We start from the raw sequence: 16,748 nt of genomic DNA, 5'->3' as shown, positions 1-16,748 counted from the left end.
AATAAGATCATGGCTGATCTGAAGTGGATCAGTTCCACTTTCCTGCTTTCTCTCCATAACCCTTAATTCCTCTGCATATCAAAAACGCATCTACCCATGACTTAAATATATCTAGCGAGGTAGCCGCCACCACTTCAACGGGCAGAGAATTCCAGAGATTCACCACCCTTTGAGTGAAGAAGTTCCTCCTCAACTCCGTTCTAAATTGCCCCCCCCCCCCCCCCCCCCCCACCCCGCACCCACCCACTTATCTTGAGGCTGTGTCCTCCGGGCCTGCTATCCTTTCTGAGCAGGAAGACTCTCTCTACCTCTACCCTATCCATCCCCTTCATTATCTTATATGTCTCTATAAGATCCCCCCCTCATCCTTCTAAACTCCAACGAGTACAGACCTAGTCTATTTAGTCTCTCTTCATAGTCCAACCCCCTCATCTCTGATATCAGCCTAGCGAACCTCCTCTGCACTCCCTCCAAGGCCTCCCTCCTTCTGCAAGTGCGGTGACCAAAACTGCACACAGTACTCCAGCTGCGGCCTCACCAGTGCCCTGTACAGTTGCAGCAAGACCTCCCTACTTTTATATTCTAACCCCCTCCTATAAAGGCCAACATTCCATTCGCCTTCTTGATCACCTGATGCACCTGCAGACTGGGTTTTTGCAACTTGTGCATAAGGACCCCCAGGTCCCTCTGCACCGTAGCATGCTGCAGCATTTCGCCTTTTAAATAATAATCCCTCCAACTATTATTTCTGCCAAAGTGGATAACCTCACACCTGCTAACATTATACTCCATCTGCCAGGTCCTCGCCCACTCGCTCAGCCTATCCAGGTCCCTCTGCAGACTTTCCACACCCTCCACGCAATTTGCTTTTCCACTCATCTTCGTGTCATCAGCAAATTTCATCACCCTTCACTCAGCCCCCTCCTCCAGATCATCTATATAAATGGTAAATAGTTAAGGCCCCAGCACCAATCCCTGCGGCACTCCACTAGTCACCAACCAGAATAGCACCCATTGATACCAACTCTCTGCTTCCTATTAGACAGCCAATCCTCTATCCACGCTAACACCTTACCCCCAACTCCGTGCACCCTAACCTTCTGTAGCAACCTTTTATGAGGCACCTTATCAAACGCCTTTTGGAAATCTAAAAACACCACATCCACTGGTTCCCCTCTGTCTACTGCACTAGTCACATCCTCATAGAAATCTAATAAATTCGTCAAACACGACTTCCCCTTAACGAATCCGAACACAGGTTTGGTCAATCAGGGCTTTATATCACTGCAGCATATCCTGTACACCCATTGTATTCTGGTCCTCTCGATAGGTAGCCCAGCATCCCATTAGTCTTTCTGATTACTTTCTGTACCTGCCCATAACATTTTAATGATCAATGCTACATGCTAGCATTAGATACAACACTATTCATTTGGAATAGTAAATGCTGAAAGTTCGAGAATGACTATGGAAAGTAAAGGATACAGAATACGCTGTTATTCACTTGCACAGCAGCAAGCTAACTTACCTCATTCTGAATAACCCTAATAAACAGGAAGATATGATTGACATTTCTGGATGTTAGCAAAAGGTGACGACATTTCTCCAGGAAGTGTTGCTTGGATGCATCAAGTTTCAGCTGCAGCTTACTCCAAACCAATATCAATTCCCTATGTAAATCCAAAAGGAGTTGACAGCGATATGTTAAAAGCAGTGTTATCCCAAAAAAACACTGGATTATGATTAGACGCTTATGCTCAATGAACTTGCCATTTAGTTGTTTCTAGTCTGGCTCACCCGAGTAATTTTTGTATGAAACATAAAGATAAAACTGCCAAGAAACAGGATTTTAAAAACTTCTAATTTGTCATCTTACACTTGATACTACTGCTAATACTCATGTATATTTAAATCTAATGTTGCTAACAACTTGCAAACCAATATTTAGGAAACACCACATTACAGTACCTTTATGAATGGCTAACAAATTATTTAGCCCAATTATGATAATTTGCATCAATGGAATAACTAAGGACATTTTGAACAGTCAAAAGCAGGAAAACTGACCAAAGGAGGAGAAAGAAAAGAAACCAGAGTTTAAAAAAAACACATTGGACCCATCATTCTTGTCAATAGCACCCATATTTTTCTTAGACTTCATTTACAAGTAAAGGTCATGCAATGCTGTGCAATTAATTACTCCCCAAGAATATTTTTTTAAATAAGCAGAACTTGAAACACAAACAAATTTCTGCACCATAATTAGAAAACAAAATCAAAATTAATAAATACAAACCATGAAACTAACACCATAAAAAACCCAAATCTGTCTCTGCAAAACAAACGATATTTTTCAACTAAAAAAAACGTAAGGCTCTACATTTTTCAGAACAGTTGATCAGCAGAATTTTTAAAATGGAATATAGCAATTACTAAAAAAAAAAGTTTGTTTAGAACAGTTGACCAATCGAACTTTTAAGATTGAATATAGCAATTAATAAACATAGAAAATACTACAACTTGGAGAAAATTAGGTGCAAATTTTAAGTTTCTTCGATTTCTTCAGTATTGTAAGGTAAAAGCAAACGGAGGATGTAGATTCTGCCAAAATAAAATATTAACAAGGAGACCTAATTAACGAGACCAATTAATTTCCGTCCAATACCCAGTATGGCGTTTTCAAATTTTTGTTCAAACAGTGCAAGTAATTTTATACCTCCAAATGAATGACCAAAACCTCAAGTAGTAAAATATTTTACCTTGTACAGTACATGTCTCCATTTCTGAGCTGCTGAGTAAGGAATGCCACACACAAAATCCAAGCTAATTCCACCTGCCCTTCTGAATCCAATCTGCAAATAACATCAAGGGCTTCCTGACAGTCAATTTTGGCAATCTGTCAAATAGGAAAACAAGTGGGGAAAAAAAAAATCAACAGAAGTTCTTGGTCCTTTGATACTTTTCAAAAGGTCGACATTGTGGTTATCCAAGAGAAATGTACTAATGCCATCGTCAAGTTCACCTTTGCTTTCAATGTGAAAATCAGTCTTAGTGCCTGCTCTCGCTCATATCATGGTCACTTTTACGGATGTCAGCTTTTTACTTCCTGAATTATTATACTAATTTCAAATTCATAGTGGAATTGAAAGATTGTATAGTCAAACACAACAGTAAAAATGCAAAACTATCGTATGTCAAAAATTCAGCAAATAAATTATTTTATATAAAAACAGAAAAATACTGGAAACACACAGCAGATCAGGCGACATCTGTGGAGAAAGAAGTCTCATAACACCAGATTAATGTCCAACAGGTTTATATGGTAGCAAAGGCCACTAGCTTTCGGAGCGCTGCCCCTTCGCCACTCACCTGACGAAGGGGCAACATTCCGAAAGCTAGTGGCTTTTGCTACCAAATAAACCTGTTGGACTTTAATCTGGTATTGTGAGACTTCTTACTGTGTTTACCCCAGTCCAATGCCAGCGTCTCCACATCATACCATCTACGGAGACGGGGCTGGTGTTAATGTTTCAGGTCAATGACCTTTCACCAGCACTGGAAAAAGTTACAGCTACAGCAGGTTTGACACAAGCGAAAGGGGAAGGTGGGAAAGAATGTGTGTGATAACAGGGGGGTGGTGGAGAGAAGAGATTAAGAAATAATAGCATGTCCTGGGACAACTGAAGGAAAAAGTAGTCTAGATGGGGTGTGAATGGCAGAATTGAGAAGAACAAGATTCAAAGCAAAATCAGCAATGAAGAAAGAAACTAGATGCACCAGAGGTTACAATTTGAAATGTTGACTTGAAGATAAGTTCATAAAGCTGTAAAGTGGTCAGTCAAAATGTTTTTCTGAGCTTGCACTGAGCTTCATTGGAATACTGCCGGAAGCAGGGCAGAAAGATCAGAGTGGGAGCATGAGAGAGGATTAAAATGATTAAAAGTTTGGGGTAATATTTGGAGATTGAATGGAGATGTATCAGTCATGCAACCTACGTTCGGTCTGTTCATTGTAAAGCAGACTGTATTGTGAGTGAATACAGTACGATAAATTGAAAGTAGTGCAGTTAAAACAAATGTTTCCTGGGAGCGTTTGGGGCCTTGGAGATAAAAGGGAAGGGGTAAGAGGGCAGGTGTTCTTTCTCCTGTACTTACGTGGGAAGGGGAGGATACATGCAGATACTTCCTTATTTGGAGGATGCCAGTGGTGCTAAAGCAGAATTTGTTTAACATAAAAACAAGCTCAGGCAGGTGGAGTTGAGTTGTGGTGATGGGGATTGGTTGGGCCTCTGTTCGAGGAAAAGGCAAAGAGTCCTCATGGTGGGAGGTGGAGGTATAGAGAGATTGGATGTCCATGGTGAAGGAGGGACTTAAATTAGGCATCGGAAAAATAACAGAAAATGCTGGAAAACTTCAGCAGGTTTGACAGCATCTGTGGAGAGAGAATAGAGTTAAGGTTTTGTGTCTGAATGCCCCGTTGTCAGAGATTTTCCAGCATTTTCTGCTTCTGTTTCATATTTCAGCATCTTCAGTAATTTGCTTTGATCATCAGAAAAACTATTTTAGTCTACTTGTTACCACTATATAAAAATAGTCTAGAGCATTCAAATCAAAATATCTACAAATGAAGCACACTGCATGACGTTACCTCCTGCAGCAGGATTTCCTCTGGTGAAGAGCGGCATAGCCATGTTAAGAATAAGTGGAGAAAGTACTTGTTTGTGCCAGTTTGAGGATGATTTACACAGTATTTGGTCAACGTCATTGCTTCTCCAATATGCTTGTATTTCATCAAGTATTTCACTCTATATTCAAAGAACACTGGTGATTCTGATCCCAAGTATTCATTTACTGTTAAAGCACAAAATTGATAAGAAAACAGTGAAATAAAATCAACCAGACTGAAGTACTTTTTGTAAATTAAGGATTATTCTGCGAATAGCAAAATCAGTTACAATCAGACAATGAGTATTAAAAATATTAAGTAGTTTTAGTCCAGTTAATAGACAAACAACTGGAGGTACAAGGACAAAATAAATGATTCCACTTGCAAATTTCAGTTTTATTTTCTTCGCTATTTGAGATGGCCAATCATTCTTGACGACTAAAAGTCTTTTATTTACTACATATCGAATGAATTTCTCTCTACAGTAATTATGCCGTCTTTTTAAAACAAGATAGCATGATAAAAATTAAGAAAATTTGCCAAGCAATCCTACCTCTATCTACCCTATCCTTGTTCATCAAAGGATTAAAATCAATTATTACCCTACAGTTGACTGAAAAGAGTCAAAGCTGTAGATGGGTAGGAATGCTTAGCTGCAGTTTTTTTGGTCTATTTGGTGAAATGACACTTGTACAGCAAGAGGCATGTAACTGCACAATTTTCGTTTCTGATTCAACTGATATATTTGGTGCTTAAGTCACAAACAATTTTTCTAATTTTTCCATGCATTCAGCATTAATTGCACTGAAAAAAAATCAATTCCAAGTGCACTGTTTTGAGCCGATATTGTACAGATAGGGATTGTTAGAAATACTGGTAATATACAAGTGAGCAAGCAGCACATTTTAAAAACAGCATTTGTTTAAATCAACTTAAAAAAGCAACTTTTACTTGTACTTAAGATTATACTGAAGAACCACTAGTTATCTGAATTTATTAGCTGTGGAGTGCAATTTAAATTAAGGTAACAGCATATCATAATGATATTAGCCTGTACACAGAAGGATCTGAATTAAAGCAATCTGCATTGTATTATGCCCAAGTACTAGGTGGCTTTGTAATTAAAACAAAGTAGTTAATTAGGTAATTCCCTTTGCTCCTTTAACCATGACTGCTTACATGTTCAGGGAAATTCCAATCTCCGTGGGTTAGTTGTTTTTGAGTTTTAAGCTTGCATGCTGGTGATGTTGAAATGAAACGCTATAGGTACTCAAATGTCTGACAAAGCTTTATATTTATTAACTTTTAAAACATTTTAAGTAAGTTTAAATGACTCATTAACAGTCTAGCAAGTATAAACATAGCCAAACAAGGTCCTAGGCTTTATTTCCATTTTGTATTGAGTTAGTTGAGCTGTGATTGTGGTGACAACGACCTCAGTGCCCTCAGGTTGCTAGGAAGGAGTACAGAAAACAGGTCAGCCCGGGTTCTTACTTCAATTTAATACTCAATGGCCTTTGCTAGAAATTGCATGGACATCAACCTACACTGTTCAAAGGCTTATTGAACCTCATCATCAAGGATCACAGAAAGATTGGACACTGACAAGATACTGGGAGACTACTGGTATTCAGGTGGTAATCCATAAAGAAAGGTTAAATTGGAGGAATTTTAAGACATTATCACTGTTCAACTCATCTATCCCTTGTCCACAAACGCTTATCTCTTTGCCGCCCTCTTTTGCTGTTAGCTTTAACAATACATTTAATTCCTTCTATTCTCAGTTGGTCTTTAAAAAGTAATTTATAATCTTTTATTCAACTGCCTCACTTGATTTATTGAATGGATGGAAAACTGTTCACTGAACCATAATTAGTTATTTAAATGTTGAGAACTCAAAATACTTGGATAACTATTGCTTGCTCTTTTTGCTAACATATTTGAATAGTTATACATACTGCTGTACATCCAGGTTAACTTAAAGCTTCCTTCTGTACATTCAAGTAATCAATACTGGGTGCATCAATCTCTTACCAGAGACTTCACTTTGGAACTTGGCAATTGTTTTGCCTGGTTTGAATATTCAATTGTCAGTTATTATTAAGACAAATGCAAATTTACACTGTGATGCCCCTTCTTTTTCCATCTCTCCTTGTTAGTTTCTGGATTGTCCAATTCAATGTATTATATCTGACAACCATCAGTAACAATAACCGGATTTCTAAAATGTGGATGACTTGTTGCATTCAAAATTATTCAAACAGTTGTGCAATTTGAGTGATCAGATTATTGTGACGTAAAATAAATATATTCGAATATGAATGGCATGGATGAAATAATTACAGGAGTTTGAACATATGAAAATGATTGTGATGTATTAAACAATCCCTTCTTTGATATAATTCACAAATGGATCAATTGATTTTGGAAAACGAAATAAGATTAGTTTTTTTTAGTGAGACGTCACTCATTTACTGACCCAATCAGCACAAATATTTAGTTCTCATAACAGTCAAATCCATTTGGACCATTATTTTTCAGTGGAAACGGCATGAAAACAGGCACTGAAATCCATTATCAAAACAAAGCGCTGGAAGTACAGTTTTTCCCTTTCTACAGATGCTGCCAGGTGAACTAAGTATGTCCAGCACTTTGTTAGAATTCTGAAATAAAAACATTCACAGTATTTGCTTTTATTAAATCAAACAATTTAATGCTTGCTGTTAAGCATAATGATGAGGTGAAGCAATAAGGGACCTTCATCGACTTGGGTAAAACTGTTGGCAGAACAGCAATTTATATACCACCATACCGTGATGCAACACAACAGGCTGACTTCATTTTTTCATGAAATTTCCATATTAAACTAATGGTGTACGCAATCAAGGTATCATTACTATGATAGAAGTTTCAACAAAATTTGAACTCAAAATATTAAAATTCAATCACAAAACTAGAACTGAGGATGTGAAAGGAAAGCTACTTCAGTATTAACAGCACATAGGGCTATAAATTATAGGAACAGCAGGCACATGAAAAAATGCTGGATGAAATAGTAGCAGCTTCGTCACAATATTCTGCCAAATTTCAGCAATGGAGGCGGAAGGCCTAACAACAAAGTTCATAGCGATACAATACCAAAAGCTCCAGTAAAAACATTTCAAATTAGGTTTTGGGAAGGAAGTGCTATTATTTAAGAAACTACACAAAATCAGGATACCAATAACAGTACCTAATTCCTGAGTTACTAATTCTTGGTTAAGGATGGACATCAGTACTGGACTTTGCCATGGACCTCCATTTCTACTCATCCTGATTAGGACATCAAATTCTGCATTTAAGTCATTCTGTAAAACATTGTGACATTCCTGTGGAGAAAGAAATGTACAATGTTAACGGAAATTAGGAAACAGCATCATTATTACATTGCTTTAATATAAAAAGTGATGCCACAAAATACAGGAAACAAAGCATTCTATGACATAGCAAGTATAAATTATAATATGCATATTTTGTGTATAAAACTAATTTACATCATTAACAGTGAAGCCATCAGGGCAGGAGTGCAAAATAACAAATAGTACCTGAATAGTTTTTAAAAATTCTTCCCAAAATTCTTTAGATGAGTCATCCTCCCTACAATATAACAATACTTCAAAGCAGCTCCTAGAAAGAAAACAGAGAAGTTGAAAGTAGGATTATTGGTACAACTATTCCACTGGTTTGGAGAAAGGAACAACAAAAGTTAATCCACTTCTTTGCATTTAAACAAAGGTCTCCGAAGTCATTAATGTAGAAATCACTAGTTAGAGCCAATCTACACACAAGGTCCAGATTAAAAATAATGAAAAAGAAAAAGCTGGAAATCAGGCTGTGAAGAGGGAAACAGAATTAAGTGCTTCAGAGCAGGTTTGGATTTTTTCCTGTAGAAAGTGAAACTCTAGAGAATATGCTGTAAAGTATATTCCTGCTGTATAGAGTTACTGGTTACATTGAGACACCAATAAGAATCACCTTTTCTGCAGTTTAGCGTATTAGTTGCCTACTGAGTAATGTTTTACCGATGTTGATTTATTTTATTTGTTGCAGTAAGAATCTTAAAACTTGAAACCTTGATGTGAGATTTCTTTAAGTTGGTTACCAGCAATCTCTCTGCAGGGACTGTAACAAATACATTCTACAATCAACCAAGGAAAACACTTTTTATAACACCTGGTAATGTGTAATGAAATTGAATTAATTAGTGAACTCATAGTAAAGGATCACCCACGAGACAATTTCACATTTGGTTTAGTGGTGAGGAATGTGGGTCTGAATACTAGAATCTTAACTTTAAGTAATGGCTTACAAGAGCATGAGACAGGGGCCTCAACTCTTTACAATTTAAATTAACAATTTGGATGAATGGACCGATGGTTGCTAAATTTGCTACTGACACAATGCTAGGTAGGAAAGTAAGATGTGAAGAGGACTGCAGGCAGCTCCAAAAGAATATAGATATATTAGGTGAGTGGGTAAAGATCTGACAATTGGAGTATAGTATGGAAAAATATGGAATTGTCCATTTGGCATAGTGAATAAATGCAGCATATTATGTAAATGGTGAGATTGCAGAACTCTGAGATACAGAGGCATCTGTGTCTCTATGTATGAATTACAAAAAAATTAGTATGCAGGTGCAGCAAGTAATTGGCAAAGCTAATAGAATTTTATTTATTGCAAGGGGAATTGAATACAAGAGTATGGAGGTTATGCTTCAGTGAGTGGCATGGTGATACAGGGATGGCATGGTGGCATAGCGATTAGCATTGCTGCCTCAGCTCCAGGGATCTGGGTTTGATTCCCGGCTTGAGTCACTGTCTGTGCAGAGTCTGCACATTCTCCAGTTGTCTGCTTGGGTTTCCTGCAGATGCTCTGGTTTCTCCCCTCAGTCCAAAAGACATGCTGGTCAGATGCATTGGGTATGCTAAATTCTCCCTCAGTGTATCCAAACAGGTGCTGGACTATGGGAATTAGAGGATTTTCACAGTAACAGTTAATGAAAGCCTGCTTGTGACACTATGAAATAAACTTTAAACTTATACAGAGTACTGGCGAGAACAAATATGGAGTACTATGTATAGGCCTGGTCTTATTGAAGGAAAGGTGTAAAGGTATTGGAAGCAGTTCAGAGAAGGTGAACTGGAATGGACGGTTTTCTTATGAAGAATGGCTGGACAGCCTGGACTTGTATCTGCTGGAGTTTAGGAGAGTAAGAGGCAACTTGATTGAAACATAAAATCCTGAGGGGATTTGACAAGGTGGAGTGGAAAGGGTGTTTCATCTAATGTGGTAACCTAGAACTAGGGCCCATAGTTTAAAAATAACAGGTTGCCCATTTAGGACAGGTGAGGAAAGTGTTTTCTCTCTTGTGGGGTTGAGGCACTTTGGAACTCTTTTGCAAAAGGTGACTGAAGCAAAGTCTCTGAATATCTTTAAGACAATATTCAGAAGTTCCTTGATAAAAGGGGGAATGGTTATCCTGGGGTAGGCATAATGTGAAGTTGAGGTTAAAATTAAAATTAAATCTGCCATGATATTACTGGATGGCGGAGCAGGTTTAAGGAGCTGAGTGGTCTCCTCCTACTCATTCATATGTATGTACAATGTTGGCTCAAGTGACTGGGAAGATGGATAAAACGTACGATGCTGGAGATGCAGTGGTAGTCATTTAAGGGAGTATTTCATAACTCCTGAAGATATACACCATTGAGAAAGACTCAATCAGAAGATGCGCCATCCATGACGAAAGCAAGAGTTAAGGAAGGCCGTACAATGCTACCAAGAATTGGTAGAACAGAAGATTGGAAACATTTTAGAAATCAGCAAAAGATGGCCAAAAATTTAACAGGAAATATCAATGAGAAAATATAAAAATGGACATACAAAGCTTCTATAAGTACATACAAAAATGTAGTCAAAGTAAACATTAGTCCATTAAAGGGTGAGACTGGTGTGACAGAACAGCATCTAACACTGATTATATATAAATATATCCTCATTTCTATTTCTTAATTTTAAACTGGACCTTTTAGCTGAACAAAGACTGACCCCCTCCAACTGCAAGTTATCGTTTCAGTCAAATTCCTCGTGGGACTTTGATTTTGGACCTCACGTGAAACAATATTTATTTCCTCTCTGGTCTCTATTGTAAAACCCTCTTTTCTCTATGCCTCTCTTTCCTGTATGTGCAGGGAGGTGGGCATTGTGGGCCATCCCTATCATGATTTTTGAACACATGCAATAAACTAACATTTTGAGTTTGTCCTACCTCAGTCTTGTTTTGGGTTTTTTAGCAGAAACTGAATCACACAAAAGCTGAGGGGACTGGAAATAAGCCGCTGCTTATTAAAAAGGAAACAAATCAAAACACCTTTCCCATTTAAGGACCGGGAAGGAGAGGGTGGAGGAGAGAGAGGAAAAAAATGGTGCTGTTTGAATGGACTCTCCTGTTCATAGTGCTGGGAAATTAATTATAGGAAACAAGGAATTGGCAGAAATTTTGAACAAGTATCTGTCATAGAACACAGAATAAAATTAGGAGATAAAAGGGAACAAGGAACTCAAAACAGTTATTACTACAGAAAAAAATATAGGGAAAACTAATTGGGACTGATCACTGACAAATCCTCTGGACCCAGTGGCCTACATCCTGAACTCCAACAAGTCCTAAATTGTAAAAATTAAACTATGGAATCTTGTGGCTTCATCCTTTCAGTAAATAATTGGGTTTCAAATTGCTTTGTTTTTAATGAAATTACTGGTCTTGACTGAAATTATAAACATATAGAACGGCTGGACATTGAAGTCAGCATGGTACAGCACAAGACCACCCTGCCAGTGGTAAACCCCAGGCAATGACAGCATTTCACATGACATCAAAGCTGGAAAACTGGTATTGCTGCATCATCTCCACAAACTTGTCTCTGTTGGAAGGAAAGATCTGTGCCTCAAGATTTGCGCGATGCAAACCTAGTCACCATGCACAAAGGGGGCTGCAGTAATTCCTAACAAATCTCCTTGCTTAGTTTTGAGAGGAAGATGATCTTTGCTCACATTGCTCTGACCAGATCACAGACCCTGGTGTCATGCATCTATCCTGTGTGGCTTCAGAGTTGGCAAATCGACAGTTATGATTTTTCCTCACACCCGTTGTTATGGGAGTTGTGCCTCGACAGTGCAGACACAGCCTTCACTGGCCTCAATATGCCTTTAATTTTGTCAGCAGAGATGGACTTTCAAACTGCTGTTGAAAATGCTCTCCTGGATCATTTCCTCTTTCAACAAGAATGTGCAGTACCAGTTACAATGGAGCAGCATCAGATACTTTAAAGATATTGAGTGACTCAGTGGTTAGTACAGCTGCCTCACAGCACTACAAACCATGGTTCGATTCCTGGCTTGGGTCATTGCCCATTTAGAGTCTGCCACGTTCCCCTCATGTCTGTGTGGGTTTCCTCTGGGTGCTCCAGTTTCCTCCACAGTCCAAAAGATGTGCTAGTTAGGTGAATTAGCCATGCTAAGTTCTTCCTCAATATACCTGAACAGGAGTGTGGCGACCAGAGGATTTTCACAGCAACTCATTGCAATGTTAATGTAAGCCTACTTGTAACACTAATAAATAAACTTTAAAAACTAGATGAGTTGTGCGTAAAGCAGCACTGTATCCTGGCACAACTCTTTGGACACTCTTCCCCATGCTGCTATTGTACAGCTTCCGTGATCCAAATGAGGATGTCCACTTGCATAACACATGACACTAAGCTGTGCAACTTAGCAAGACTGCATAAGAACATAAGAACATAAGAAATAGGAGCAGGAGTAGGCCATCTAGCCCTTCGAGCCTGCCCCGCCATTCAATAAGATCATGGCTGATCTGTTGTGGCTCAGTTCCACTTTCCCGCCCTCTCCCCATAACCCTTAATCCCCTCTCTTATCAAGAACCCATCAACCCGCTTCTTAAAAATATTTAGCGAGGCAGCCTCCACCACTTCAACGGGCAGAGAATTCCAGAGATTCACCACCCTTTGAGTGAAGAAGTTCCTCCTCAACTCCGTTCTAAACCGCCTCCCCTTTATCTTGAGGCTGTGCCCCCTAGTCCTACTGTCTTTTTTGAGCGGGAAGAGTCTCTCCACCTCTATCCTATCCATCCCATTCATCATCTTATACGTCTCAATGAGATCTCCCCTCATTCTTCTAAACTCTAGCGAGTACAAGCCTAGTTTATTCAGCCTCTCCTCATAGCTCAACCCCCTCAACTCCGGTATCAGCCTAGTAAACCTCCTCTGCACTCCCTCCAGGGCCAAAATATCCTTGCGCAGGTGCGGCGCCCAAAACTGCACACAGTACTCCAGCTGCGGCCTCCAAAAGTGATTGAAGTCCTAGACGTAGAGAGATTCTTCCCACTTAGAAAGGATAGCAGGACTCGAGGGCACAGCCTCAAGATAAAGGGGAAGCAGTTTAGATTGGAATTGAGGAGGAACTTCTTCACTCAAAGGGTGGTGAATCTCTGGAATTCTCTGGCCGTTGAAGTGGTGGAGGCTACCTCGCTAAATATATTTAAGTCACGGGTAGATAGGTTTTTGATAGACAACGGAATTAAGGGTTATGGGGAGAGAACGGGAAAGTGAAATTGATCCACTTCAGATCAGCCATGATCTTATTGAATGGCGGGGCAGGCTCTAAGGGCTAGATGGCCTACTCCTGCTCCTATTTCTTATGTTCTAGTCTGAGTGTTACTGTTTGTTGTGATGCAGTGCTGATATCCCATAATGAAGTTCACTTGTAGTAGCTTGTGATCAGATCCAGATTTTCACAGGTCCACAAGGAATTTGGACAGACAATTAGTGTCAGGAAGACCATGATTAGTTATGGGTCAGAATTAAGAGACTCCAACTTCCACCAACATCAACCACTGGAGGTCGTTGACAATTTGCAAAGATTGAATCAACAATCACCCGTCCCTGGATATAGAAATCAGCACCTGGATTACCAAGGCTTCAGCTGTGATGTCAGAGTTGAGAAGGCAAACATGGGCCAAATACAAACTAACTAAAAATATAAAGCTTGGATAAAAGCAAATTACTGCAGATGCTGGAATCTGAAACAAGAGAGAAAATGTTGGAAAATCTCAGCAGGTCTGGCAGTATCTATAAGGAGAGAAAAGAGCTGACGTTTTGAGTCCAGTTTTGTCAAAGGGTCATCTGGACTCGAAACATCAGCTCTTTTCTCTCCTTGCAGATGCTGCCAGACCTGAGATTATCCAGCATTCTCTCTTTTGCATACAAAGCTTGGCACGTAGCAGGTTGCTGTTCCTTCACAATAGCTAGGCATTGGCAACTTGGTCAAGCCACAAAAAACAGCTTTTCACCTCCGCAGCCTCAGATGTATAATGGGCATCAAATGGAAAGATAGAGTGCTGAATATGAAAGTACACCAGAGTGAAGGGATCCCCAGCATGTTTGTCCTCGTGAAGCAATGGTGGCTGCATTATGTGCACCTATTTATGACTGCTACATGTCCTAAGATACACCCTATGGAAAGCTTGCAATCAGCACAAGAACAACAGATCACTCACATCTGTAATACAACTCCAAGTTGACTGGGATGAAAGTCCATGTATGGAAATCTTGCTGCTGATCAGAGTGCCTGAAGGCAAGCAGTCAGGAACGGCACAGAAAAAAAGCAATGAATGACCAGAAGAAAAGAACATCAATCGATGCATTCTACTCATCTGTGCTAGCTGTGGAAGGGACTGCCATTTATGATTCAGCTCTACAGCTACAACAGATGGTGTTCAATATAGGAGTAACATGCAAATTAAGCACAGTGGATCACCTCCCAAAACAAGCCAATGTCCACTTACTTGCAGTGGAAGCAGTTCAAAGAAGACTCACTAGATTGATTCCTAGGTCTTTTATGAGACAGGGTTGAAAAGCTTGGGCCTACATGCACTGGAATTTAAAAGACACATTGGTGACCTTATGGAAACATAAAAGATTTCGAGAGGGTATAACCGGGCAGGTGTGAGAACTTTTCCCCTCATGGAGGAATCTAGACCTAAAGTGTACAGTTTCAGAATAAAAGGGTCACCCCTTTAAGGTGGTGATAAGGAGACAGTTATTGTGAGAATTATGAATCTTGGAATTTTCTATCCCAGAGAGCCGTGGAGGCCAAGTAACTGAATACATTCAAGACTCAAATAAGGGGATTTTTGAACTAAAGAAGAACAAGGGTAGTGCAGGCGAGAAAGTGCAGTTAGGCTAAGACCAGATCAGCCATGATCGTACTGAATGGCAGAGCTAACTCAAGGAGCCATTTGACCTACTCCTGCTTCTATTTATGTTCTATTGTTAACTATTCTGGGATTTTAGCAAAGTTTACCTGAGCATATCAAAAAATGCTCATTTTAATTATTTCTCCTTGAAGGGTACTTTAATGATGAAGATCATTAAAGCGACCATCATCGAGATCAAGTCTACACATCTCTTCATTGGATAAATTTGCTGAGCTACTGAAGCTTTGAAATGAAACAAACCTAGTTTTCTTACATGTATTTTTGATAATGCTCAAGTAGTTCGTTGGGATGTTTAGCTGTATTTCAAAGGTACTATACAAAGCCAAGTTGATGTTGTTGACAAAATTAAGACTAAGGCCATATTTATGAAATGACAAAGAGTGAAATGAGATTTTCATATTTCAAATAAGAAAACAACCCAGCATTGCATTGTCAGCTTTACTGTCAATCCCCAAATGCTCTTGAAGGGTGATAGAGAGCTCTGCAGTCCATGTGGTGAAAATGCTGCCCAAGTACTTCAATTTTGCTAAGGCTCCCCAGTTCCACACTCAGTCAAACGCTGCCTTGATGTTCAAGGATATTTTTGTCTCACGTCTAGAAGTCAGTTCATGCTTGGGCCAAGACTAGACCATGGTCTGGAGTCAAACAGTCCTGGCAGAAAAAGTTATCAGAAAAAGTGTGGCTTAACAAAAGTTAAAGTCGCCATAGTCCCAGGTCACTATAAGCTGCTCTCCCTTTTGAGGGGAGGTGATTTAAATTGAGGTTAACCACACCTCAAGTGAGCTACAAGGTTGAGAAGGTGGAGCATTCAGCATTATCCATGTCATGAACCTGCTGTCCAGTCAACTGAGTGAACTGACTCCCCAGTTGACAGCACTGTCAATGACTCCTTGCATCATTTTGCTGATGACTTACAGTAGCTCAAAGGTGCAGTTTCAATTTGTCCTCTTTTTATGGCAAGGACATAATTGGTAGCATTTTCCCACATTGTCAGATAGATACCTATCTGTACTAGAACAACTTGGATAGGGGCACGGCTAGTTCTGCAGCACAAATCTTCAGCATGGGAACATAACTTTAGCTGTATCCAGAGCACACATGAAATTTCAAGAAGTCATTTGGGGTGAACTGAATTGGCTAAAGAATCTGGCTTCTGTAATGATAGGCACCTCAGGAGGAAACCAAGATTGATCATCTACCTTGCACTTATGACAGAAGATGACTACAAATGTTTCACCCCATTTTTTGCAAACACGCTGCATTCCATCTTTACTGAATGGGGATGTTCACTGAGCCTCACCTTTTCCATTCAGTTCTTTAATTGTTCACTGTCAATTATGACGAGAAGCAATAGGACTAGAGTTTTGATACAATTTATTGGTTATCATTTGCTTACTTTTGTCTCTATCATGCTGCTTCTGCTGTTTAGCATGCATGTATTCTTGCATTGCAACTTTACCAGATTGGCACCTTATTTTTAGGAGCACTTCGTACCCCTCCTGGCATGCTCTTCTACACTAATTGAAACAGAGTTGGTCCCTTGGCTTCATGGCAATGGTAGGGTGAGGGGTTGCAGAACATTCAACTCCCTTATTCGAAAAGGGAGACAAAAAACAGCTAATTATGGGCAGTTGGCTTAACATCATTGGGAAAATGTTAAGTGTCCATGATAAAGGATGCAATAGCAGAGCATTTATAAAGGCATAATAAATCAAGCCTGACAAATTTATTAGAAGTCTCTGAGGTG

At 39.4% G+C, this 16,748-nt stretch overlaps 1 protein-coding gene across 1 annotated transcript in view; it reads right to left on the bottom strand.

Moving 5' to 3' along the window:
• LOC145353150 (zinc finger protein 654-like) overlaps nucleotides 1-16,748 on the bottom strand; it is a 48,612-nt gene that overhangs the window by 10,245 nt on the left and 21,619 nt on the right. The window contains exons 3-7 of the mRNA XM_080203588.1: nucleotides 8,250-8,331; nucleotides 7,898-8,033; nucleotides 4,648-4,850; nucleotides 2,760-2,896; nucleotides 1,529-1,670 (exon numbers count right to left, since the gene is read on the bottom strand). Coding sequence (XP_080059714.1) covers nucleotides 1,529-1,670; nucleotides 2,760-2,896; nucleotides 4,648-4,850; nucleotides 7,898-8,033; nucleotides 8,250-8,331 — 700 coding nt within the window. The remainder of the gene's footprint in view (nucleotides 1-1,528; nucleotides 1,671-2,759; nucleotides 2,897-4,647; nucleotides 4,851-7,897; nucleotides 8,034-8,249; nucleotides 8,332-16,748) is intronic.

Source organism: Carcharhinus amblyrhynchos, chromosome 15, assembly GCF_965287045.1.
Source record: "Carcharhinus amblyrhynchos chromosome 15, sCarAmb.v2.hapA, whole genome shotgun sequence".
Taxonomy (NCBI): domain Eukaryota; kingdom Metazoa; phylum Chordata; class Chondrichthyes; order Carcharhiniformes; family Carcharhinidae; genus Carcharhinus; species Carcharhinus amblyrhynchos.
Note: the sequence above shows the minus strand (reverse complement) of the source record. Positions and strands in the feature narration are given on the sequence as shown.